We start from the raw sequence: 26,294 nt of genomic DNA on the forward strand, positions 1-26,294 counted from the left end.
AGTGTAACCAATCCCAACTGGGCCAGCCTTTCCCCATAACTGAGCCCATTCCCTTTATCAGCTTAGTCGCTCTTCCCTGTACTTTCTCTATTTCATTACTGCCCCCCCTTATATATTTATATAGTGACCCCCCCTTAACTGCCCCCCCCCCCCCCCCAGTGTAACCAATCCCAACTGGGCCAGCCTTTCCCCATAACTGAGCCCATTCCCTTTATCAGCTTAGTCGCTCTTCCCTGTACTTTCTCTATTTCATTACTGCCCCCCCTTATATATTTATATATAGTGACCCCCCCCCCCTTAACTGCCCCTTCCCCAGTGTAACCAATCCCAACTGGGCCAGCCTTTCCCCATAACTGAGCCCATTCCCTTTATCAGCTTAGTCGCTCTTCCCTGTACTTTCTCTATTTCATTACTGCCCCCCCCCTTATATATTTATATATAGTGACCCCCCCTTAACTGCCCCCCCCCCCCCCCCAGTGTAACCAATCCCAACTGGGCCAGCCTTTCCCCATAACTGAGCCCATTCCCTTTATCAGCTTAGTCGCTCTTCCCTGTACTTTCTCTATTTCATTACTGCCCCCCCCTTATATATTTATATATAGTGACCCCCCGCTTAACTGCCCCCCCCCCCCCCAGTGTAACCAATCCCAACTGGGCCAGCCTTTCCCCATAACTGAGCCCATTCCCTTTATCAGCTTAGTCGCTCTTCCCTGTACTTTCTCTATTTCATTACTGCCCCCCCTTATATATTTATATATAGTGACCCCCCCTTAACTGCCCCCCCCCCCCCCAGTGTAACCAATCCCAACTGGGCCAGCCTTTCCCCATAACTGAGCCCATTCCCTTTATCAGCTTAGTCGCTCTTCCCTGTACTTTCTCTATTTCATTACTGCCCCCCCTTATATATTTATATAGATATGGGATCCTTTATCTGGAAACCTATTATCCAGAAAGTTCACTAGATTGCAGTACAAGTGAATTATTCAATTATCTCCTATTTCTCTGTAATAATAAAACAGTACCTTGTATTTAATATAATTAATATTTATTGGGGCAAAACAATCCTATTGGGTTTAATTAATGTTTAAGTGATTTTTCGGTAGACTTATGGTATGGAGATCCAAATTACAGAAAGATCTCTTATCTGAGCATTCTGGATAACGGATCCCGTGCTTGTATTGTAGTCAGGAAAGGGTTAAGAACGCGGTCGCTACAATCCTGCCCGTTTGTGCCAAAAAGCAGAACTTTTATTTATTTATTTCCTTTTTACTTCAAGTTTCATTTTCTGCTTTCGGCGATGGCGGCTGCGGATCCGAGAGACAACGAGCTGAACTGCCCGGCTTGTTGGGGCATTTATACCGACCCCGTGTCCCTGCCCTGCGGGCACAACTTCTGCCGGGGCTGCATTGGGAGAACGTGGGACTGGCAGGAGGGGATAGAGGAGGATCCGTCGTGTCCCGTTTGCAGGCAGAGATACAGGAGGCGCCCGGAGCTGAGCCGGAACAAGAGGCTGAGTATCAGAGCCGAGCGACTACTCTCTACTGCCCCAGAGCATGATGGGACGGGGATCTACTGCACTTACTGTGTCCATTCCCCTGTCCCTGCCGCTAAATCCTGTCTGCAGTGTGAGACCTCCCTGTGTGACGTGCATCTCGCTGCTCACAACCAATCAGTGACGCACGTCCTAACCGAGCCCACCGCTTCCTTCTGCGACAGAAAATGCTCCGCCCACAATGAGCCCCTAAAGTATCACTGCTGTGAGGATGGGGCCCCTGTCTGTGCCTCCTGCTGCCTGGCCGGGGGGCACCGGGGCCACAGGGTGGAGCTGCTGAGTGAGGCCTCTGAGAAGAAGAAAGAGAAACTGAGGAAAGTTCTGGAGAAACTGAGCCCAGAGAGAGAGGAGACTGAGAGAGGAGCCCAGAGGCTGCAGGAGCGCAGGAGAAAATTAGAGGAAAAAGCCGCCATTGAGACAGAGAGAGTCACTGCCCTGTTTAGGGGCATCAGGGAAGAGCTGGAAGCCCTAGAGAAGCGACTCCTGAGTGACATCTCCAGGCAGAAAGAGGAGCTCACACTCACACTCACTGAGCTGATCCAACAGCTGGAAATAAAGAAGGACGAGCTGTCCAGGGAGATCCGGCACATTGAGGAGCTGTGCAACATGGCAGATCCACTCACTGTCCTACAGGAACAATGGGAATCCCATGGAGCTGCCTTTTGTGGGGCTGAGGGGGCAGATACTGAGGGCAGAGAGGGTACTGAGGGGGCAGATACTGAGGGCAGAGAGGGTACTGAGGGGGCAGATACTGAGGGCAGAGAGGGTACTGAGGGGGCAGATACTGAGGGCAGAGAGGGAGGGGGTACTGAGGGGGCAGATACTGAGGGCAGAGAGAGAGAGGGGGTATGAAGGCTGTAGGGGATCTGGATGTGGGTTGGATCTCAGAGACATTACTCACAGGCTTAGAGGGGATTGTGATTGGGGTGAAGGGAAGGATTTTGGGGCGCAATGTTACTGGAATGATAAAGGATAGAACCCCATACAGTAGTGATACGTGTTTAGCACATGTTGGGTCAGTACCAGCCCAGGACAATATGGCTGAAAGCTTAGAGCTGAGGGACTTGGAGACTATTAGGCTTCACGCTACAGAGACTGGGAGTTTAATAAATCAGCTTTCCAGCTGGAGCCGAGCCAATGAGAATGTTCCTCAGGTCGTTACACTTACGTTACGGGATATAAACACGACTGGCAACGATTCATATTTACCAATTAACACTAAAACTAATTCCGGGTCAGGAAGAGGAGGGTTTGGGGGCAGAACTAAGGCGGAAGGTCCTGATCCCATCATGACCACATTAAAACAAACCCCTGCTAGAGAGGGTAAAGTTCCCATCCCTTGTGAGCAGGTTACAGTTACTCCTTCCTTCCTGTTTGGGCCGGAGGCTACAGAGCTGGTTCTGGATACAAACAGGGCTGCTAATAATGTGTCTGTATCGGGGGATGGGAAAACCGCCTCCTACTCACATACAGACCAGTGTTACCCCCCAACACCAGAAAGGTTTCAATACTATCAAGTCTTAAGCAGACAAAGTTTTCATTGTGGGCGACATTACTGGGACGTGGTGGGCAGTAAAACTGGAGACTGGAGGGTGGGGGCGGCCTATCCCAGTATAGAGAGGGGCGGGGCAACCTTTCACATTGGGGATAATAGGAAATCCTGGTGTTTGTGCAAAGAGAATAATAATTACCTAGTGAGGCATGATGGGAAAAAAACCACATTAAGCCACGCCTCTTGCCGGAGTATCAGGATCTCATTGGACTATGAGGGCAGACGCCTGTCCTTCTATGAGCTGAGTGAGCCAATCAGGCACTTACACACCTTCACTGCCAAATTCACTGAGCCCCTTCATGCTGCATTCTGGGTAGGTCGCTGGGGAAAAGCCTCGGTGACAATCGTTAGTTTTACTATTTAATAACAAAAGGTGCAACCCCCCCCCAATTCCGAGATTGTGAATATTTCACTACTTTGCTTGAAAACAAATCTTCACTTTCAGTAAATAATAATAATAATAAAAAATCCAATGAACATCTCTAACATTAATATCATTTACTGAACCTACTGGGCCTGTGATTGGGTGCTGGGGAAGCATGAAACGCGTTGGGCTGTGTCTGTAAGGGGTTAAGTATGTGTTTAATGGACTGAAATAAAAATAAATTTTCAGTGGCTTTTTGAGACTTTTTTTTAGTTGCTATGTCCCTTAGTGATCACTAGGGGGTGCTCTCCATATGCCACATACAGTATTATAGTGTTAATTTTTCAGAGTGCTTTTCTTCTTCTTTTTTAAAAAGAACCCGCACCGTGTCAGTCCTTGGTCCTTTTTAACTTGTTTATTACTGACAGTTACTGACAGGATGTGCCGCTTTGCTGAGAGATTGGACTAAATTGGGAAACTGGGCAGCAAAATGGAAAATGAGGTTCAATGTTGATAAGTGCAAAGTTCTGCCCTTTGGTAGGAATAATATAAATGTGAGTTATACAGTAAATGGGAGTGAGTTGGGGGGGATGTGTAATTGAGAAGGACTTGGGGGTATTTGTGGATAACAAGCTGTGTAACTCTAGGCAGTGTCACTACATACATTATACAGAGAGAGACAGAGGGTAGTGCCCCCCAAATACATTAGAGTGAGAGGCAGAGGGGATACAGATTGATGCCGAGGGAAAGGATAACACAAATCACACTGTGCCGCTGTGTTGTTGTTAATGTCACTGTTGCTCTGCTTTGGGCACTGGGGGAAGGGTTTCTGCTACACACCATGCACAATTGGGCATTACCCGCCCCAGGATACACTAACGGGCTTAACGGGCTACAGTAATACCCACATTTCAGTCTTGGGCAGGGAAACCTCCCCCCTCACACACCCAAACAAGCATCAGGGAATCTTCCCATTGTCGGTCACTGAGAGGGGATCAAACCTACTGGGACTGGTTTCAGGCACTGGGATTTACAGTTCTTGGCCAGACAAATGGGGAAATACACACAGTAGACACTGTCTGGGAGGGAAAATATCCTACTGGAATGGATTCTCACAATCTAGTGTTGAGCACCCCGGTATCTCCAGTGATGCAGTCTCTGAGCAGGACCCTCTAGCAACCCCCTCTAGCAACCAAACCTATCTAGCAACCCCCTCTAGCAACCCCTCTAGCAACCAAACCTATCTAGCAACCCCCTCTAGCAACCCCCTCTAGCAACCCCCTCTAGCAACCAAACCTATCTAGCAACCCCCTCTAGCAACCCCCTCTAACAACCCCCTCTAACAACCCCCTCTAGCAACCCCCTCTAGCAACCCCCTCTAACAACCCCCTCTAGCAACCAAACCTATCTAGCAACCCCCTCTAGCAACCCCATCTAACAACCTCCTCTAGCAACCCCCTCTAGAAACCTCCTCTAGCAACCCCCTCTAACAACCCCCTCTAGCAACCCCATCTAACAACCCCCTCTAGAAACCTCCTCTAACAACCCCCTCTAGCAACCCCATCTAACAACCCCCTCTAGCAACCCCCTCTAGCAACCCCCTCTAGCAACCCCCTCTAACAACCCCATCTAACAACCCCATCTAGAAACCTCCTCTAACAACCCCCTCTAGCAACCCCATCTAACAACCCCCTCTAGAAACCTCCTCTAACAACCCCCTCTAGCAACCCCATCTAACAACCCCCTCTAGCAACCCCCTCTAGCAACCCCCTCTAGCAACCCCCTCTAGCAACCCCATCTAACAACCCCATCTAGAAACCTCCTCTAACAACCCCCTCTAGCAACCCCATCTAACAACCCCCTCTAGCAACCCCATCTAACAACCCCCTCTAGCAACCCCCTCTAGCAACCCCCTCTAACAACCCCATCTAACAACCCCATCTAGAAACCTCCTCTAACAACCCCCTCTAGCAACCCCATCTAACAACCCCCTCTAGAAACCTCCTCTAACAACCCCCTCTAGCAACCCCATCTAACAACCCCCTCTAGCAACCCCCTCTAGCAACCCCCTCTAGCAACCCCCTCTAGCAACCCCATCTAACAACCCCATCTAGAAACCTCCTCTAACAACCCCCTCTAGCAACCCCATCTAACAACCCCCTCTAGCAACCCCATCTAACAACCCCCTCTAGCAACCCCCTCTAGCAACCCCCTCTAACAACCCCTCTAGCAACCAAACCTATCTAGCAACCCCCTCTAGCAACCCCCTCTAACAACCCCCTCTAGCAACCCCATCTAACAACCTCCTCTAGCAACCCCCTCTAGAAACCTCCTCTAGCAACCCCCTCTAACAACCCCCTCTAGCAACCCCCTCTAACAACCCCCTCTAGCAACCCCATCTAACAACCCCATCTAACAACCCCCTCTAGAAACCTCCTCTAACAACCCCATCTAGCAACCCCATCTAACAACCCCATCTAGCAACCCCATCTAACAACCCCATCTAGCAACCCCATCTAACATCCCCCTCTAGCAACCCATGCTGCATTAGACAGAACTCAATAAGTTATTTTTAGGAGAATATTATACAACCAACTGACTCTTCCCATGGGTTTCCAACACAGTCATCACAAAAACTCAGTTATGTGGAGCCCTACGTTAGGCACAAGGAGCAATAATACCCTACTGTTACCCTCTGCCCACTACAGAAGAGTTAATTTCCCAATGCCATCCCAAATGTTCTCAAGGCTGGACCTCCGTAAAGGCTGTTTACAAATGCCCCCATTTGGCAGCCCAGAAACCTGGCACTCAATAGTAAGAAATCCAAGTCCGGCTTGGGACTCCTCCAGTTACATGGGAGTAGGAGAAACAATAGGTTAGCTGAAAGCAGTTCTAATGTGTAGCGCTGGCTGAAAGCTCAGACTCAGGAACACTTTACTGCTGCGCTGCAAGTTGGAGTGATATCCCCCCCCCCCTCACCCCCAGCAGCCGATCAGCAGAACAATGGGAAGGGAGCAAGATAGCAGCTCCCAGTAGGTATCAGAATAGCACTCAATAGTAAGAAATCCAAGTCCGGCTTGGGACTCCTCCAGTTACATGGGAGTAGGAGAAACAATAGGTTAGCTGAAAGCAGTTCTAATGGGTAGCGCTGGCTGAAAGCTCAGACTCAGGCACACTTTACTGCTGCGCTGCAAGTTGGAGTAATATCCCCCCCCCCTCACCCCCAGCAGCCGATCAACAGAACAATGGGAAGGGAGCAAGATAGCAGCTCCCAGTAGGTATCAGAATAGCACTCAATAGTAAGAAATCCAAGTCCGGCTTGGGACTCCTCCAGTTACATGGGAGTAGGAGAAACAATAGGTTAGCTGAAAGCAGTTCTAATGTGTAGCGCTGGCTGAAAGCTCAGACTCAGGCACACTTTACTGCTGCGCTGCAAGTTGGAGTGATATCCCCCCCCCTCACCCCCAGCAGCCAATCAGCAGAACAATGGGAAGGGAGCAAGATAGCAGCTCCCAGTAGGTATCAGAATAGCACTCAATAGTAAGAAATCCAAGTCCGGCTTGGGACTCCTCCAGTTACATGGGAGTAGGAGAAACAATAGGTTAGCTGAAAGCAGTTCTAATGTGTAGCGCTGGCTGAAAGCTCAGACTCAGGCACACTTTACTGCTGCGCTGCAAGTTGGAGTGATATCCCCCCCCCTCACCCCCAGCAGCCAATCAGCAGAACAATGGGAAGGGAGCAAGATAGCAGCTCCCAGTAGGTATCAGAATAGCACTCAATAGTAAGAAATCCAAGTCCGGCTTGGGACTCCTCCAGTTACATGGGAGTAGGAGAAACAATAGGTTAGCTGAAAGCAGTTCTAATGTGTAGCGCTGGCTCCAATAAACACAACTCCTGTGAAAGTTACATCCTGATTTATTATAAAAAAAACAATCCGTACAGTAAAATAGAGAGGCTCCTGGCTTTGTTGGCAGCAGAGCTGACAGAGCTGAGAATACGTCCCCTTTAGCGTAGGGGGCAGGGCCCTAACTAATGATCCTCACCCAGGCGTTATCCCCCCATACACAGAATGCAGCATGAAGGGGCTCAGTGAAGGTGACGGTGAAGGTGTGTAAGTGCCTGATTGGACGAATCAGCTCATAGAAGGACAGGCGTCCGGCCTCATAGTCAAAGAAGATCCTTATTTTTCTATGTTCAGGTTTACAGCGTAATTTGGTTTCTTCTGTATTATGTATCACAGTATAGTTATTATCCCACCTCCACAAGGCCCAGGACTTGTCATTATTTCCAGTGTAGGACTGTGCCCCGCCCCTCTCTATACTGGGATAGGCCACTCCTACCCTCCAGCCTCCGTTTTTCCCGCCCTCCATGTCCCAGTAATGTCGCCCCGAGGGGAAACTCCTGGTGCTTAAAGCCTGGAAATCCTGGAATCTCTGTGGGGTTTGGGGGCGACGGAGCCTGGTTGCCGAGTAGGTGACCAGTTTGCCCTCTTCCAATACAGAGACCTGATTACTAGCAGTGTTTATATCCACCGACATACCTACGGCCTCCTTCCCATAATAGGGGTCAATGTTTCTGCTCGGGAAAAGTTTCATAAGTTTATGTTTTAGTTGCTGGTTTTGCTGAGCAGCAGGTTGTGAGTCTCTATTTGTCTCTGGGATTTGATAGACGGGACTGGGGGCCCCAGCGCTAAATCCTAATTCTGCCTCATTCCGAGCCATAATATCCCCCAACATGTCTGTAGCCTCCTCCCCATTTATGCCCCATCTCTTTGCCCCATTCACAAACCCATTCAAACCTGTTAGTAATATCTCAGAGATGTGATCTATATTTAGATCATTTTCATAAATAAACTTATAATTTCCCCCCTCAACATCCTCCTCATCATCGTCCTCCTCACTATCTGATAGTTCAGCCTTTTTGGATTCCCCCCGTACTATCATTAATGGATCATCTGTATGTAACAGCTTCTCGGTGTGATGGATCTCCCTTGACAGATGACTTTTCTTTTTTTCCAGCTGTTGGATGAATTCCGAAATTCTTAGTGAAAATTGTTCTTCGTGCCTGGAGATCTCGCTCAGGACTCGCTTCTTTAGGGCTTCTAGCCATTCCCTGATGTCCCCAAACAGGGCGGCCGCTTGGTCTGTGTCATTAGCTGCTCTTTTCTGCATATTCTCAATATCCGCTATTTCTGAAGTCCATTTCTTTACAAGATTTCTCAGTTTCTCTTTCTTCTTCTCAGAGGCCTCACTCAGCAGCTCCACCCTGTGGCCCTGGTGCCCCCCGGCCAGGCAGCAGGACACACAGATACAGGCCCCATCCTCACAGCAGTGATACTTTAGGGGCTCATTGTGGGCGGAGCATTTTCTGTTCCCCACGTTGGTGGTGGGTTCAATTAAGACATGTTCTGCTGACTTGCTGTGGACCCTCACATGGGCATCACATAGAGAAGCCTCACACAGGAGACAGGATTGAGCAGCGGGTACAGAAGAGTTAATACAGTAAGTGCAGAAGATCCCAGTCCCATCCTGCCCTTGGTTAGAAGGAAAGAACTGTTCTACGAGGGTACCAAGTGTTAGGTCTTTTTTCAGTTCTGGCCGCCTCCTGTATCTCTCTCTGCATTCAGGACATGATGGATCTTCCTCTATCCCCTCCTGCCAGTCCCATGTTGCCCCAATGCAGCCCCGGCAGAAGTTGTGCCCACAGGGCAGGGTAACGGGATCGGTATAAATGTCCTTACAAATGGAGCAGGTCAGCTCGTCTCTCAGATTGGCAGCCGCCATGGGAAAGGTGAACAGCAAATGGAAGTGAGTAAAATCCAGAGACATGAGACAGGGTGTGGGGGTTGTATTACTTGGACTTTGGCTTGTTTATTGTTTACCTTTCAAGGGCAACAACACTGTGAAAGCTGCTTCCATCTCAAGGTGCCAGTTCCCTGAGTTGTTCCATGACGTACTGTGTAAGGGACATGGATGTGGACATAAGTTGGGTCCTACCTCCCCTACTGGAGGCCAAAGCCTTGTATCTCTGTTGATGATCTTCTGTTTATAAGAAGTTAACAAGAGTAACTGTTCGTAGTACATATATGAGTAGTTTTATTAGGAGCTTTTCTTCTTCTGAAAGATAAAAAACAAACCCTGTTGCCTCCATTCAACTGAAAGGAAAATTCCTAAAAGCTCTGTAGCCCTTAACTGTTCTTCATCTCATGGGGAAACCAACTCATGGACTTCTCTATTACAATGATATTGACTTCTGTGTTGATTCTCTCTCAGCCAAGGATAAGATCCTGCAAACACAGAGAAGATAATGATTAACCAATGGACGTTCCTTGGCCCCATGTTGTATTGCAGTAGTATTGGCAGCACATAGAAGGGTTTTAATCCATAAATGGGAACCATAACATGTCCAAACCGTTACATTTATGGGAAGATGATCTTCATATGGGGGTCCTTACTATTTCCCTGTGGTCATATGTTTCATAGATTGGCTTCTCGCTGCCTAGTCTGGGACAATATTTCCCAAGGTAAAGAGATCAGAAAGGGAGGTGCCAATCCAACAAGGATATGACCACAGGTAAATACTTACTAGAAACATATGACTTACCTCAACCATTGACAAGCTAGAGTTATATCAGAGAGATACAGAGGAATCTACTTAGGTGCAAGGTCGGAGCACCTCTGCACTCACATTGGGGTTTAACCTTTTTACTGCCAACGATGTGTGCAGTACGTTGTTTGGCAGATAAAGATTCTCTGCCGCTTCTGCAGACAGTTTTTAGCATTGACAGCCCCCTGGGCAACAAACCAGGGGAGCTGTCATGTCGGTCCTGCAACGAAATTGTTGCAGGACTGACCTCCAAGCAGCAGACGCGATGTGATCGTGTCTGCTGCTTGGTCCCTCTTCCTCCTTCCCCCCAGTGCCGGCCCACTTACTTCCTGCAGCATGGAGTACCAGGCAAGCTTCAGGACAGGTAAGGGTGATTTTTTTGCATTTACACACACTTCACACACGTACATACACATACAGCACACAATTTAGCAGTTTTTTTTTTTCTTTTCATTTTGCATTTTGTGACACTTGAACCTACAGGGGGATCTGGTTCAGTGCCTTAGGGCCGCTTCCCACAGTCTTTTAGGGTAAACATAGCAGTCACAGAGGTTGCTCTCTTAAAGGCAAGTGCCAGCAGTTTATTTTGTTACAAAACTTCAGTAACAAACACAAAATAAGAAACAGGAAAATAAACCCTTGCACCAGAGCGCTGGCTAAACACAATTGGCAGCCTAACTACAGTCGGGTGGCTTTTCCAACTCCAACTTAATAGAAGCAAACAAAATCAGAAATCATAAGTACCTTTCCCATGCAGCGCAGCTCCTGCTACCTGTGTAGTGGGGAAGAGACTCTCCCTCCCCCCACTGGAGTCTTTTAAAAGGCTCTCAGCTGCAGCAATCACCTTGCTGCTAAGGTCTGTATTAAAGGGCTGGGTTTGTGATTAATTATTCCATGTTCCAGGGTACCAACTATGCAAAACCCTGGGAGAAACATATCGTCCATCTACAACTAACCCAGCCATTTTATTACAATTTATATACTTATATACACTCATATACACACTTACACACTGTCACACAACTTTTACATTTGTACACACATGTATACACACTTTTTTTTCCTTTTACCACTTTACTTTTAGTTTTTTTTCCCTAAAATGATTTATTCTGACAGCGTGACTATTGGATCAGATATTCTGACCACTAATTTTGTTGTTTCACTGATTTGCACAATTTTTGTGGGTTTATTGCATTTTTATCCCTGTATTAGTGTTCCTGTAAGTTTACCAATTTCAATTCATCAGAATGTGTACTTTCCAAAAATATATGGGTTTCTGGGGGTCTCTGTATAGTTAGGGGGGGTTACGGCACATAATACGCTGACAGGGGGCTCTGTATAGTTAGGGGGGGTTACGGCACATAATAATAATAGGAGATCAGATTCTATAGACTGGAAGCTTTGAAGCGATTTTTCAAAAAATTCACATATTTTGATAAAAACCAATAAGTTTAGGAAAGCATTGCGACTTGGTAGTTTGGAGCAGACAGACAGTTCTACCTATTCTGGATTCCCCACAATCTGCTCTTTCCAAAAATGTATCATTTTCTGGGATAAACTTTCTGTTAGTGGGAGTTTTGGCCTTGAAATCTAAAGTATGCAGCTTTCTGGCCGGGAGTTTGTGGCCTATACACGTGGGAATTCCCCATAAAACTATATATATTTGGTATTGGCACGTTCAGGAGACATGGGACTTTCCAAATCAGTTGTATTTTTGTGCATAAAATAATTTTTGTTTCTGGTATGTGTGTTTATATTATGGAAAATATAATTTTTTTTTCATTTTTTAGACATTTAGAAGCCTATATCTTGTTACAGAATTGTAATTACACAAAAATTCTACCATATTTTGAAAGGTTAGGTTGTCCTGAAAAAAAAAATGATATATTGTTTTCCTGGGTAAACTAAAAGTCCCCCCCCGAGGAAAGGCCCCTAAAGTGAAACAGTGCAAAATGTTCAAAAACTGTCTGGCAATACACATTCCGCTTTGACCAAAACGGCTGGCAGTAAAAGGGTTAAAGCTTAAGCAATCAAAGTCCACATACCGAGCTGGTTGCAGCCTGTGTGTAAGTCAATATACAACATTACCCAATAGTCTCAATGAGAGAGAACTTTCACTTTTGTTTCCCTGTTCCTGCTCTGAGCGATGGCGGCTGCTGATCTGAGAGACGAGCTGAGCTGCTCCATCTGCCTGAGCATTTATACTGACCCTGTGTCCCTGCCCTGTGGCCACTACTTCTGCCGGGGCTGCATTGGGGCAGCATGGGACACCCAGGGGGGGTCTGGGGCTTATTCCTGCCCTGAATGCAGAGCCGAGTATCGGGAGCGCCCAGCCCTGCAGAACATCAGGAAGCTGAGTAACATAGCGGAGCGATTCCTTTCTACTCACTCAGAGCATGATGGGACGGGGATCTACTGCACTTACTGTATACACTATCCAGTACCTGCTGCTCAATCCTGTCTCCTGTGTGAGGCTTCTCTATGTGATGGCCACGTGAGGGTCCACAGCAAGTCAGCAGAACATGTCTTAACTGAACCCACCACCAACCTGGGGAACAGAAAGTGCTCTGAACACAATGAGCCCCTAAAGTATCTCTGCTGTGAGGATGGGGCCTGTATCTGTGCCTCCTGCTGCCTGGCCGGGGGGCACCGGGGCCACAGGGTGGAGCTGCTGAGTGAGGCCTCTGAGAAGAAGAAAGAGAAACTGAGGAAAGTTCTGGAGAAACTGAGCCCAGAGAGAGAGGAGACTGAGAGGCAAATGGAGAGGCTGCAGGAGCGCAGGAGAGAAGCCCGAGACAAAATAGCCGCTCAGATAGAGCGATTCAGTAATAATATTAGAGACGAGAATGAAAAGCTGAAAATCACAGAACAGCAAGTGCTGAGTGACATCTCCAGGCAGAAAGAGGAGCTCACACTCACACTCACTGAGCTGATCCAACAGCTGGAAATAAAGAAGGACGAGCTGTCCAGGAAGATCCGGCACATTGAGGAGCTGTGCAACATGGCAGATCCACTCACTGTCCTACAGGAACAATGGGAATCCCATGGAGCTGCCTTTTGTGGGGCTGAGGGGGCAGATAATGGGGGCAGAGAGGGTACTGAGGGGGCAGATACTGAGGGCAGAGAGAGAGAGGGTACTGAGGGGGCAGATACTGAGGGCAGAGAGAGAGAGGGTACTGAGGGGGCAGATACTGAGGGCAGAGAGAGAGAGGGTACTGAGGGGGCAGATACTGAGGGCAGAGAGGGTACTGAGGGGGCAGATAATGGGGGCAGAAAGAGAGAGGGTATAAAGGACCCAGCTGTAGGGGATCTGGATGTGGGTCGGATCTTAGAGACATTACTCACAGGCTTAGCTGGGATTGTCACTGGGCTAAAGGGGTGGTGGATATGTAGGCAGGAGGCTACAGAGCTGGTACTGGATACAAACACGGCCGGGGACCATGTATCTGTATCAGGGGACGGGAAAACAGCTTCCCACTCACCATCAAGCCACTGTTACCCACAATCCCCAGAGAGATTTGTGGTTCCTCAGGTTTTAAGCACCAGGAGTTTCCCCTCAGGGCAACATTACTGGGAAGTGGAGGGCAGCGAATCTGGGTGGTGGGGGGCAGGGGTGGCCTATCCCAGTATAGAGAGGGGACAGCCATTGTCTTCCTTTGGGGTCAATGACAAGTCCTGGTGTTTGTGCAGTTGGAGGAAAAAGTACTTTGTGATGCACGGAGGCACAACTACTTATTTACATTATACCCCTTCCTGCAGGAGAATCAGGATCTCATTGGACTATGAGGCCGGACGCCTGTCCTTCTATGAGCTGAGTGAGCCAATCAGGCACTTACACACCTTCTCCGTCTCCTTCACTGAGCCCCTTCATGCTGCGTTTTTGTTATGGTGGGAAGATTCCTGGGTAACAATTAGTTAGGGCCCTGCGTGTGCTCATTAGCCACATCTGTGTTTCTATCTAATTAAATCTAATTAAATGTCATTATAAACATGTTCTCAGTTTGCTATCAGTGTGTATTTATTTCATGCTGGACCCCGTGACACCAGGAGGTGAGTTACAGTTCAGCCGCGCTGGGTTCTCATTCCTCAACTGATCTACGTGGTGTTTAAGTACCACAGAATTATTAGAATGGGCAAGTGTGCGGCTAATAGAGTGACACTAAAACATTCAGCACTCATACTCCCCCTATTAATCTCAAGTTTCTTACCTACCAGCTCCCTATTTGGCTAAAGTTGGCCATACTCGTTAAAGGAGAAGGAAAGACATTTTGGCATTTTACTGCCAATAGATTTGCCATGTTAGTGCCACCTAGAACCCTAGAAGCTCCCTCTGTTTGTTTAAGATAGCAGCTGCCATTTTAGCTCGGTCTCAGTAGCTTCCTGCTGCAGCTCTAGCTGCTGGGAGCTCAGATTACACAGAGTTGGGAGGGGGAGCGAATCCATATGGGAGGGGGAGTGAATTCTGATGGGAGGGGGAGCAGGAAAAGGGAGGGGGAGAGGCGCAAACTGAGCATGCTCGTGCCGTGCCCTTGAGATTTTTTAAAAGAGCAGGAAGTCTGACACAGAAGAACATTTATACACAAAAGAAGACAAACAAATAGAGGACTCAGTGCGGCTGTGAGTGCTTATGGCTGTATTTCCAGAGACCTTTCTGATAAAGCTACTGAGTTTGTACCTTTCCTTTTACTTTACAATCTCCTTGTTTGGAGAGGTTGGCAAATAACCAAATATTCACCCAATATGCCCACCAATGTGGGTGAAATCAGGCTAATTTTATCGTTTGGCTCTAGGGAAAATCAAACCTGCCCGATCAAGATCTGCCCAATTTTAGGCCAGCTATCAGTGGGTTAGGGTGCCCACACACAGGTACATGCAGAATCGGTCTGAAGGGCCCAAATTGGCATCTGCCATCTGCCCGTGTAGGGCCACCTTACGTAATTAATTATCAAGTAGTTTGTCGAGTAGTTACACCCTGGCACCCAGGAGGCAGATCCTGATTCAATACAAATAGCTTTACTGCATCATGAACAGACACACAGGGCAGTGCAGCCCCTACATATGGGTTCCCTGTACCAACAACCGGCCCAACAGAACCGCAAAGCAGCGCGAAGGCAGGGGGAACGTAGGGGAGAAAACAGGGGGCTCCTCACACGCGGGTTCCTTATTAAGAATTCACAGAATGTCGCTTGGGCAGATGGAGCTGCCATATTGAGCCCAGTACTCGGATCAAGTGGTCAGGAAGTTATAGCCCTGGGGAGGCTTGCGGGGCATTAGTGTGTGATCTGTGTGCCAGCATAGAACAAGAGGGATGGAACAAGAGGGATGGAACAAGAGGGATGGAACAAGAGGGATGGAACAAGAGGGATAGAACAAGAGGGATAGAACAAGAGGGATAGAACAAGAGGGATAGAACAAGAGGGATAGAACAAGAGGGATGGAACAAGAGGGATGGAACAAGAGGGATGGAACAAGAGGGATAGAACAAGAGGGATAGAACAAGAGGGATGGAACAAGAGGGATGGAACAAGAGGGATGGAACAAGAGGGATAGGAACAAGAGGGATGGAACAAGAGGGATGGAACAAGAGGGATGGAACAAGAGGGATGGAACAAGAGGGATGGAACAAGAGGGATAGAACAAGAGGGATAGAACAAGAGGGATGGAACAAGAGGGATGGAACAAGAGGGATGGAACAAGAGGGATGGAACAAGAGGGATGGAACAAGAGGGATAGAACAAGAGGGATGGAACAAGAGGGATGGAACAAGAGGGATGGAACAAGAGGGATGGAACAAGAGGGATGGAACAAGAGGGATGGAACAAGAGGGATGGAACAAGAGGGATGGAACAAGAGGGATGGAACAAGAGGGATGGAACAAGAGGGATAGAACAAGAGGGGAACAAGGGATGAACAAGAGGGATAGAACAAGAGGGATAGAACAAGAGGGATAGAACAAGAGGATAGAACAAGAGGGATAGAAACAAGACGGATAGAACAAGAGGGATAGAACAAGAGGGATAGAACAAGAGGGATAGAACAAGAGGGATAGAACAAGAGGGATAGAACAAGAGGGATAGAACAAGAGGGATAGAACAAGAGGGATAGAACAAGAGGGATAGAACAAGAGGGATAGAACAAGAGGGATAGAACAAGAGGGATAGAACAAGAGGGATGGAACAAGAGGGATGGAACAAGAGGGATAGAACAAGAGGGATGGAACAAGAGGGATGGAACAAGAGGGATGGAACAAGAGGGATGGAACAAGAGGGATGGAACAAGAGGGATGGAACAAGAGGGATGGAACAAGAGGGATGGAACAAGAGGGATGGAACAAGAGGGATGGAACAAGAGGGATGGAACAAGAGGGATGGAACAAGAGGGATGGAACAAGAGGGATGGAACAAGGGATGGAACAAGAGGGATGGAACAAGAGGGATTAGAACAGAGGGATGGAACAAGAGGGATGGAACAAGAGGGATGGAACAAGAGGGATAGAACAAGACGAATAGAACAAGAGGGATAGAACAAGAGGGATAGAACAAGAGGGATAGAACAAGACGGATAGAACAAGACGGATAGAACAAGAGGGATAGAACAAGAGGGATAGAACAAGAGGGATAGAACAAGAGGGATAGAACAAGACGGATAGAACAAGAGGGATAGAACAAGACGAATAGAACAAGACGGATAGAACAAGAGGGATAGAACAAGAGGGATAGAACAAGACGGATAGAACAAGAGGGATAGAACAAGAGGGATAGAAACAAGAGGGATAGAACAAGAGGGATAGAACAAGAGGGATAGAACAAGAGGGATAGAACAAGACGGATAGAACAAGAGGGATAGAACAAGAGATAAAAGTCTGTAAATAATGGACAAGAAACAGAGCAGAAACTGATACAAGTGTTTTGGTTGTGTTCGGCCTGGGCTCTTTGCCAGAGAATGTCAGTTGCCCCCGAGAGGCCGGAGGAGGCTAATCTGCAAGGATATGGCCCAGCCAATGGAGTCACACGGACAATTCTCTCTCCCAAATCCTGAATTAGGCTACAGGCACGGGGGCACAATCCTGCTAGATACGCCCCCTACTGTTGTACAAATGGGCAGAAACTCCATTATCCAAAATATCTCAGTGTCGGCCGACCCCCCCCGGGGATCTTGTAGGGGGAGATATTTTACTACAATTGCAGGTTTCAGTACTCACCTGAGGGTGTGATTGTGACTACAAAGCAATTTATTTTAGGTTAGTGACCCCCTTAGATCATGTGGGGGGCTGTGACATAAATAGGGGGGAGCAGATGAGAAACCTGCAGAAATCATGGGCCAGTAAGGTGGGGGCTTGTCGGAGCCTCCTCTTAATAAGCCAGGGAGGGTGTTACCCACAATTCCACAGTATTACCCACAATTCCACAGTTTCTCCATTACACCAACACAGCATTAGTCAACTGTCAGAACAAGGAACAAAAGAAAGATAAATGAGGACAAATGTTTTCCTTGAACATGTTTTTCTAGTCATTCAACATTCTTGATTCAGATTTCGAAACGTCTTCAAGAAAAACACAGCAAGTTGGTTTGAGTTATTGCTACAGAAATACCATGGCCTGCAGGACAACCTTCACCCACAAACCAGGCTCCGACGCTTACAATGGTGCATGATTTGGGGGCAATTAATAAAATGATACAGGAAGACGCGTCTATTGTACCCACACACCCCCCTAAATGATAAACCTACAACTACAACTATGTATGTACCGTCTGGCTTAGCCAATGGGTATCACTGGGTAAGGGGAGATGTTCCAGTTTGAGGGAAAGTTATATGGATGTCAGTGCCAATGGGGCTATCAGTGGCCAAAACCGGCTATTAGAAGGGTGGGTACCAAAGTATAAGGCTACAGTAATAAGGGCATGTGTTGATGAGCTACGGGTTTGTGCAGAATCCAATAAAACTCAGATTGGCTCGGCCTCATACAATATGTTGCACAGTCATTAGTGAGTCTCTAAAGGAGAAGGTACAACGGGGCAAAGTCGCATGTTATCTCTTTGGGTTATTGCCCGGGGCCAGGTACCAAACACATGGATCCAGATAGGAAGGTGAAGATTGAGCGTTTGCCAACCCTGTCAATCACAGAACCTCAAGGAATCCCATAGGGACCGTTCCATATTACATCCCGGATACAAATCCGTTGCTGAAACCATTGTATGCGGCTTTAACCCGACCATCTCATTGGGCAGAAGATACAAGCGCTAACACTGCCCGAGCCAACCTTCCCGGCTACTTGGGGTTTGTTTCCCAAGATACAGGACATGGGGCACTTTGCCAGGGAGTGATGGGCGAAATGTTCCCCCAGGCATGGATTCGTGGCAAATTTCCACGTTTCGCCATTGGCGGATTGTTTTGAGAAACGGATGAAAAAATTCACTACAGAAAAACTCGCCGCGTGTCCAAAAATTGTTGCGGGCGTCAGAAGAATTGTTGCATGTCAAAATAAATAGTTCCGGCATCAAAATAAATAGTCGCACGTCAAAATAAATAGTCGCGGCGGCAAAATAAATAGTTGTGGCGTCAAAATAAATAGTTGTGGCGTCAAAATAAATAGTTGTGGCGTCAAAATAAATAGTTGTGGCGTCAAAATAATTAGTTGTGGCGTCAAAATAATTAGTTGTGGCGTCAAAATAAATAGTCGCGGCTGCAAAATAATTAGTTGTGGCGTCAAAATAAATAGTCGCGGCGGCAAAATAAATAGTTGTGGCGTCAAAATAAATAGTCGCGGCGGCAAAATAAATAGTCGCGGCGGCAAAATAAATAGTCGCGCGTCAAAATAAATAGTCGTAGCGGCAAAATAAATAGTTGTGGCGTCAAAATAAATAGTCGCGCGGCAAAATAAATAGTCGCGGCGGCAAAATAAATAGTTGTGGCGTCAAAATAAATAGTTGTGGCGTCAAAATAAATAGTCGCGGCAGCAAAATAAATAGTCGCGCGTCAAAATAAATAATCGCGGCGGCAAAATAAATAGTTGTGGCGTCAAAATAAATAGTTGTGGCGTCAAAATAAATAGTCGCGGCGGCAAAATAAATAGTTGTGGCGGCAAAATAAATAGTTGTGGCGTCAAAATAAATAGTCGCGGCGGCAAAATAAATAGTTGTGGCGTCAAAATAAATAGTCGCGGCGGCAAAATAAATAGTCGCGCATCAAAATAAATAGTCGTGGCGGCAAAATAAATAGTCGTGGCGGCAAAATAAATAGGGATAGAGGGATATAGAGGGATAGAACAAGAGGGATAGAACAAGAGGGATAGAACAAGAGGAATAGAACAAGAGGGATAGAACAAGAGGGATAGAACAAGAGGGATAGAACAAGAGGGATAGAACAAGAGGGATGGAACAAGAGGGATGGAACAAGAGGGATGGAACAAGAGGGATGGAACAAGAGGGATAGAACAAGACGGATAGAACAAGAGGGATAGAACAAGAGGGATAGAACAAGAGGGATGGAACAAGAGGGATGGAACAAGAGGGATGGAACAAGAGGGATGGAACAAGACGGATAGAACAAGAGGGATAGAACAAGAGGGATAGAACAAGAGGGATGGAACAAGAGGGATGGAACAAGAGGGATGGAACAAGAGGGATGGAACAAGAGGGATAGAACAAGAGGGATGGAACAAGAGGGATAGAACAAGAGGGATAGAACAAGAGGGATAGAACAAGAGGGATAGAACAAGAGGGATAGAACAAGAGGGATAGAACAAGAGGGATAGAACAAGAGGGATGGAACAAGAGGGATGGAACAAGAGGGATGGAACAAGAGGGATGGAACAAGAGGGATGGAACAAGAGGGATGGAACAAGAGGGATAGAACAAGAGGGATAGAACAAGAGGGATAGAACAAGAGGGATGGAACAAGAGAGATGGAACAAGAGGGATGGAACAAGAGGGATAGAACAAGAGGGATAGAACAAGAGGGATAGAACAAGAGGGATAGAACAAGAGGGATGGAACAAGAGAGATGGAACAAGAGGGATGGAACAAGAGGGATAGAACAAGAGGGATAGAACAAGAGGGATAGAACAAGAGGGATAGAACAAGAGGGATAGAACAAGAGGGATAGAACAAGAGGGATGGAACAAGAGGGATGGAACAAGAGGGATAGAACAAGAGGGATAGAACAAGAGGGATAGAACAAGAGGGATGGAACAAGAGAGATGGAACAAGAGGGATGGAACAAGAGGGATGGAACAAGAGGGATAGAACAAGAGGGATAGAACAAGAGGGATAGAACAAGAGGGATGGAACAAGAGAGATGGAACAAGAGGGATGGAACAAGAGGGATAGAACAAGAGGGATAGAACAAGAGGGATAGAACAAGAGGGATAGAACAAGAGGGATAGAACAAGAGGGATAGAACAAGAGGGATGGAACAAGAGGGATGGAACAAGAGGGATGGAACAAGAGGGATAGAACAAGAGGGATGGAACAAGAGGGATGGAACAAGAGGGATAGAACAAGAGGGATAGAACAAGAGGGATAGAACAAGAGGGATAGAACAAGAGGGATGGAACAAGAGAGATGGAACAAGAGGGATAGAACAAGAGGGATGGAACAAGAGAGATGGAACAAGAGGGATGGAACAAGAGGGATGGAACAAGAGGGATGGAACAAGAGGGATAGAACAAGAGGGATAGAACAAGAGGGATAGAACAAGAGGGATAGAACAAGAGGGATGGAACAAGAGGGATGGAACAAGAGGGATAGAACAAGAGGGATGGAACAAGAGGGATGGAACAAGAGGGATAGAACAAGACGGATAGAACAAGACGGATAGAACAAGAGGGATAGAACAAGAGGGATAGAACAAGACGGATAGAACAAGAGGGATAGAACAAGAGGGATGGAACAAGAGGGATGGAACAAGAGAGATGGAACAAGAGGGATAGAACAAGAGGGATGGAACAAGAGAGATGGAACAAGAGGGATGGAACAAGAGGGATGGAACAAGAGGGATGGAACAAGAGGGATAGAACAAGAGGGATAGAACAAGAGGGATAGAACAAGAGGGATAGAACAAGAGGGATGGAACAAGAGGGATGGAACAAGAGGGATAGAACAAGAGGGATGGAACAAGAGGGATGGAACAAGAGGGATAGAACAAGACGGATAGAACAAGACGGATAGAACAAGAGGGATAGAACAAGAGGGATAGAACAAGACGGATAGAACAAGAGGGATAGAACAAGAGGGATAGAACAAGAGGGATAGAACAAGAGGGATGGAACAAGAGGGATGGAACAAGAGGGATAGAACAAGAGGGATGGAACAAGAGGGATGGAACAAGAGGGATGGAACAAGAGGGATGGAACAAGAGGGATGGAACAAGAGGGATGGAACAAGAGGGATGGAACAAGAGGGATGGAACAAGAGGGATGGAACAAGAGGGATAGAACAAGACGGATAGAACAAGAGGGATAGAACAAGAGGGATAGAACAAGAGGGATAGAACAAGAGGGATAGAACAAGAGGGATAGAACAAGAGGGATAGAACAAGAGGGATAGAACAAGACGAATAGAACAAGAGGGATAGAACAAGAGGGATAGAACAAGAGGGATAGAACAAGACGGATAGAACAAGACGGATAGAACAAGAGGGATAGAACAAGAGGGATAGAACAAGAGGGATAGAACAAGAGGGATAGAACAAGACGGATAGAACAAGAGGGATAGAACAAGACGAATAGAACAAGACGGATAGAACAAGAGGGATAGAACAAGAGGGATAGAACAAGACGGATAGAACAAGACGGATAGAACAAGAGGGATAGAACAAGAGGGATAGAACAAGAGGGATAGAACAAGAGGGATAGAACAAGAGGGATAGAACAAGACGGATAGAACAAGAGGGATAGAACAAGAGATAAAAGTCTGTAAATAATGGACAAGAAACAGAGCAGAAACTGATACAAGTGTTTTGGTTGTGTTCGGCCTGGGCTCTTTGCCAGAGAATGTCAGTTGCCCCCGAGAGGCCGGAGGAGGCTAATCTGCAAGGATATGGCCCAGCCAATGGAGTCACACGGACAATTCTCTCTCCCAAATCCTGAATTAGGCTACAGGCACGGGGGGCACAATCCTGCTAGATACGCCCCCTACTGTTGTACAAATGGGCAGAAACTCCATTATCCAAAATATCTCAGTGTCGGCCGACCCCCCCCGGGGATCTTGTAGGGGGAGATATTTTACTACAATTGCAGGTTTCAGTACTCACCTGAGGGTGTGATTGTGACTACAAAGCAATTTATTTTAGGTTAGTGACCCCCTTAGATCATGTGGGGGGGCTGTGACATAAATAGGGGGGAGCAGATGAGAAACCTGCAGAAATCATGGGCCAGTAAGGTGGGGGCTTGTCGGAGCCTCCTCTTAATAAGCCAGGGAGGGTGTTACCCACAATTCCACAGTATTACCCACAATTCCACAGTTTCTCCATTACACCAACACAGCATTAGTCAACTGTCAGAACAAGGAACAAAAGAAAGATAAATGAGGACAAATGTTTTCCTTGAACATGTTTTTCTAGTCATTCAACATTCTTGATTCAGATTTCGAAACGTCTTCAAGAAAAACACAGCAAGTTGGTTTGAGTTATTGCTACAGAAATACCATGGCCTGCAGGACAACCTTCACCCACAAACCAGGCTCCGACGCTTACAATGGTGCATGATTTGGGGGCAATTAATAAAATGATACAGGAAGACGCGTCTATTGTACCCACACACCCCCCTAAATGATAAACCTACAACTACAACTATGTATGTACCGTCTGGCTTAGCCAATGGGTATCACTGGGTAAGGGGAGATGTTCCAGTTTGAGGGAAAGTTATATGGATGTCAGTGCCAATGGGGCTATCAGTGGCCAAAACCGGCTATTAGAAGGGTGGGTACCAAAGTATAAGGCTACAGTAATAAGGGCATGTGTTGATGAGCTACGGGTTTGTGCAGAATCCAATAAAACTCAGATTGGCTCGGCCTCATACAATATGTTGCACAGTCATTAGTGAGTCTCTAAAGGAGAAGGTACAACGGGGCAAAGTCGCATGTTATCTCTTTGGGTTATTGCCCCGGGGCCAGGTACCAAACACATGGATCCAGATAGGAAGGTGCAGATTGAGCGTTTGCCAACCCTGTCAATCACAGAACCTCAAGGAATCCCATAGGGACCGTTCCATATTACATCCCGGATACAAATCCGTTGCTGAAACCATTGTATGCGGCTTTAACCCGACCATCTCATTGGGCAGAAGATACAAGCGCTAACACTGCCCGAGCCAACCTTCCCGGCTACTTGGGGTTTGTTTCCCAAGATACAGGACATGGGGCACTTTGCCAGGGAGTGATGGGCGAAATGTTCCCCCAGGCATGGATTCGTGGCAAATTTCCACGTTTCGCCATTGGCGGATTGTTTTGAGAAACGGATGAAAAAATTCACTACAGAAAAACTCGCCGCGTGTCCAAAAATTGTTGCGGGCGTCAGAAGAATTGTTGCATGTCAAAATAAATAGTTCCGGCATCAAAATAAATAGTCGCACGTCAAAATAAATAGTTGTGGCGTCAAAATAAATAGTCGCGGCGGCAAAATAAATAGTCGCGGCGGCAAAATAAATAGTTGTGGCGTCAAAATAAATAGTCGTGGCGGCAAAATAAATAGTTGTGGCGTCAAAATAAATAGTCGCGGCGGCAAAATAAATAGTTGTGGCGTCAAAATAAATAGTCGCGGCGGCAAAATAAATAGTCGCGCATCAAAATAAATAGTCGTGGCGGCAAAATAAATAGTCGTGGCGGCAAAATAAATAGTCGTGGCGGCAAAATAAATAGTTGTGGCGTCAAAATAATTAGTTGTGGCGTCAAAATAAATAGGGATAGAGGGATATAGAGGGATAGAACAAGAGGGATAGAACAAGAGGAATAGAAAAAGAGGGATAGAACAAGAGGGATAGAACAAGAGGGATGGAACAAGAGGGATGGAACAAGAGGGATAGAACAAGAGGGATGGAACAAGAGGGATAGAACAAGACGGATAGAACAAGAGGGATAGAACAAGAGGGATGGAACAAGAGGGATAGAACAAGAGGGATGGAACAAGAGGGATAGAACAAGAGGGATGGAACAAGAGGGATAGAACAAGAGGGATGGAACAAGAGGGATAGAACAAGAGGGATGGAACAAGAGGGATGGAACAAGAGGGATAGAACAAGAGGGATAGAACAAGAGGGATGGAACAAGAGGGATAGAACAAGAGGGATGGAACAAGAGGGATGGAACAAGAGGGATAGAACAAGAGGGATGGAACAAGAGGGATAGAACAAGAGGGATGGAACAAGAGGGATAGAACAAGAGGGATGGAACAAGAGGGATAGAACAAGAGGGATGGAACAAGAGGGATGGAACAAGAGGGATAGAACAAGACGGATAGAACAAGAGGGATAGAACAAGAGGGATAGAACAAGAGGGATAGAACAAGACGGATAGAACAAGAGGGATAGAACAAGAGGGATAGAACAAGAGGGATAGAACAAGAGGGATGGAACAAGAGGGATGGAACAAGAGGGATAGAACAAGAGGGATGGAACAAGAGGGATGGAACAAGAGGGATGGAACAAGAGGGATGGAACAAGAGGGATGGAACAAGAGGGATGGAACAAGAGGGATGGAACAAGAGGGATGGAACAAGAGGGATGGAACAAGACGGATAGAACAAGAGGGATAGAACAAGAGGGATAGAACAAGAGGGATAGAACAAGAGGGATAGAACAAGAGGGATAGAACAAGAGGGATAGAACAAGAGGGATAGAACAAGAGGGATAGAACAAGACGAATAGAACAAGAGGGATAGAACAAGAGGGATAGAACAAGAGGGATAGAACAAGACGGATAGAACAAGACGGATAGAACAAGAGGGATAGAACAAGAGGGATAGAACAAGAGGGATAGAACAAGAGGGATAGAACAAGACGGATAGAACAAGAGGGATAGAACAAGACGAATAGAACAAGACGGATAGAACAAGAGGGATAGAACAAGAGGGATAGAACAAGACGGATAGAACAAGACGGATAGAACAAGAGGGATAGAACAAGAGGGATAGAACAAGAGGGATAGAACAAGAGGGATAGAACAAGAGGGATAGAACAAGACGGATAGAACAAGAGGGATAGAACAAGAGATAAAAGTCTGTAAATAATGGACAAGAAACAGAGCAGAAACTGATACAAGTGTTTTGGTTGTGGTCGGCCTGGGCTCTTTGCCAGAGAATGTCAGTTGCCCCTGAGAGGCCGGAGGAGGCTAATCTGCAAGGATATGGCCCAGCCAATGGAGTCACACGGACAATTCTCTCTCCCAAATCCTGAATTAGGCTACAGGCACGGGGGGCACAATCCTGCTAGATACGCCCCCTACTGTTGTACAAATGGGCAGCAACTCCATTATCCAAAATATCTCAGTGTCGGCCGACCCCCCCCGGGGATCTTGTAGGGGGAGATATTTTACTACAATTGCAGGTTTCAGTACTCACCTGAGGGTGTGATTGTGACTACAAAGCAATTTATTTTAGGTTAGTGACCCCCTTAGATCATGTGGGGGGGCTGTGACATAAATAGGGGGGAGCAGATGAGAAACCTGCAGAAATCATGGGCCAGTAAGGTGGGGGCTTGTCGGAGCCTCCTCTTAATAAGCCAGGGAGGGTGTTACCCACAATTCCACAGTATTACCCACAATTCCACAGTTTCTCCATTACACCAACACAGCATTAGTCAACTGTCAGAACAAGGAACAAAAGAAAGATAAATGAGGACAAATGTTTTCCTTGAACATGTTTTTCTAGTCATTCAACATTCTTGATTCAGATTTCGAAACGTCTTCAAGAAAACACAGCAAGTTGGTTTGAGTTATTGCTACAGAAATACCATGGCCTGCAGGACAACCTTCACCCACAAACCAGGCTCCGACGCTTACAATGGTGCATGATTTGGGGGCAATTAATAAAATGATACAGGAAGACGCGTCTATTGTACCCACACACCCCCCTAAATGATAAACCTACAACTACAACTATGTATGTACCGTCTGGCTTAGCCAATGGGTATCACTGGGTAAGGGGAGATGTTCCAGTTTGAGGGAAAGTTATATGGATGTCAGTGCCAATGGGGCTATCAGTGGCCAAAACCGGCTATTAGAAGGGT

The 26,294-nt window shown here is 46.8% G+C and overlaps 2 protein-coding genes across 2 annotated transcripts; one reads left to right on the forward strand and one right to left on the reverse strand.

Annotated features, from left to right (window-relative positions):
- The first annotated feature begins 1,279 nt into the window (after positions 1 to 1,279).
- On the forward strand, positions 1,280 to 26,079 carry LOC105945218 (E3 ubiquitin-protein ligase TRIM39). Its single transcript, XM_031894577.1, has 4 exons — positions 1,280 to 2,233; positions 2,902 to 3,349; positions 12,219 to 12,777; positions 25,959 to 26,079. Exons 1-4 carry the CDS (start codon positions 1,298 to 1,300, stop codon positions 26,077 to 26,079), a joined length of 2,064 nt encoding a protein of 687 aa, XP_031750437.1. The 5' UTR covers positions 1,280 to 1,297.
- Positions 7,366 to 10,851, reverse strand: LOC100495885 (E3 ubiquitin/ISG15 ligase TRIM25-like). Its single transcript, XM_031894693.1, has 2 exons — positions 10,819 to 10,851; positions 7,366 to 9,754 (listed from the first exon to the last, which is right to left on the reverse strand). Exon 2 carries the CDS (start codon positions 9,294 to 9,296, stop codon positions 7,494 to 7,496), a length of 1,803 nt encoding a protein of 600 aa, XP_031750553.1. The 5' UTR covers positions 9,297 to 9,754; positions 10,819 to 10,851; the 3' UTR covers positions 7,366 to 7,493.
- Positions 26,080 to 26,294: the final 215 nt, after the last annotated feature.

This window comes from Xenopus tropicalis, chromosome 10 (assembly GCF_000004195.4).
Source record: "Xenopus tropicalis strain Nigerian chromosome 10, UCB_Xtro_10.0, whole genome shotgun sequence".
Lineage (NCBI taxonomy): Eukaryota > Metazoa > Chordata > Amphibia > Anura > Pipidae > Xenopus > Xenopus tropicalis.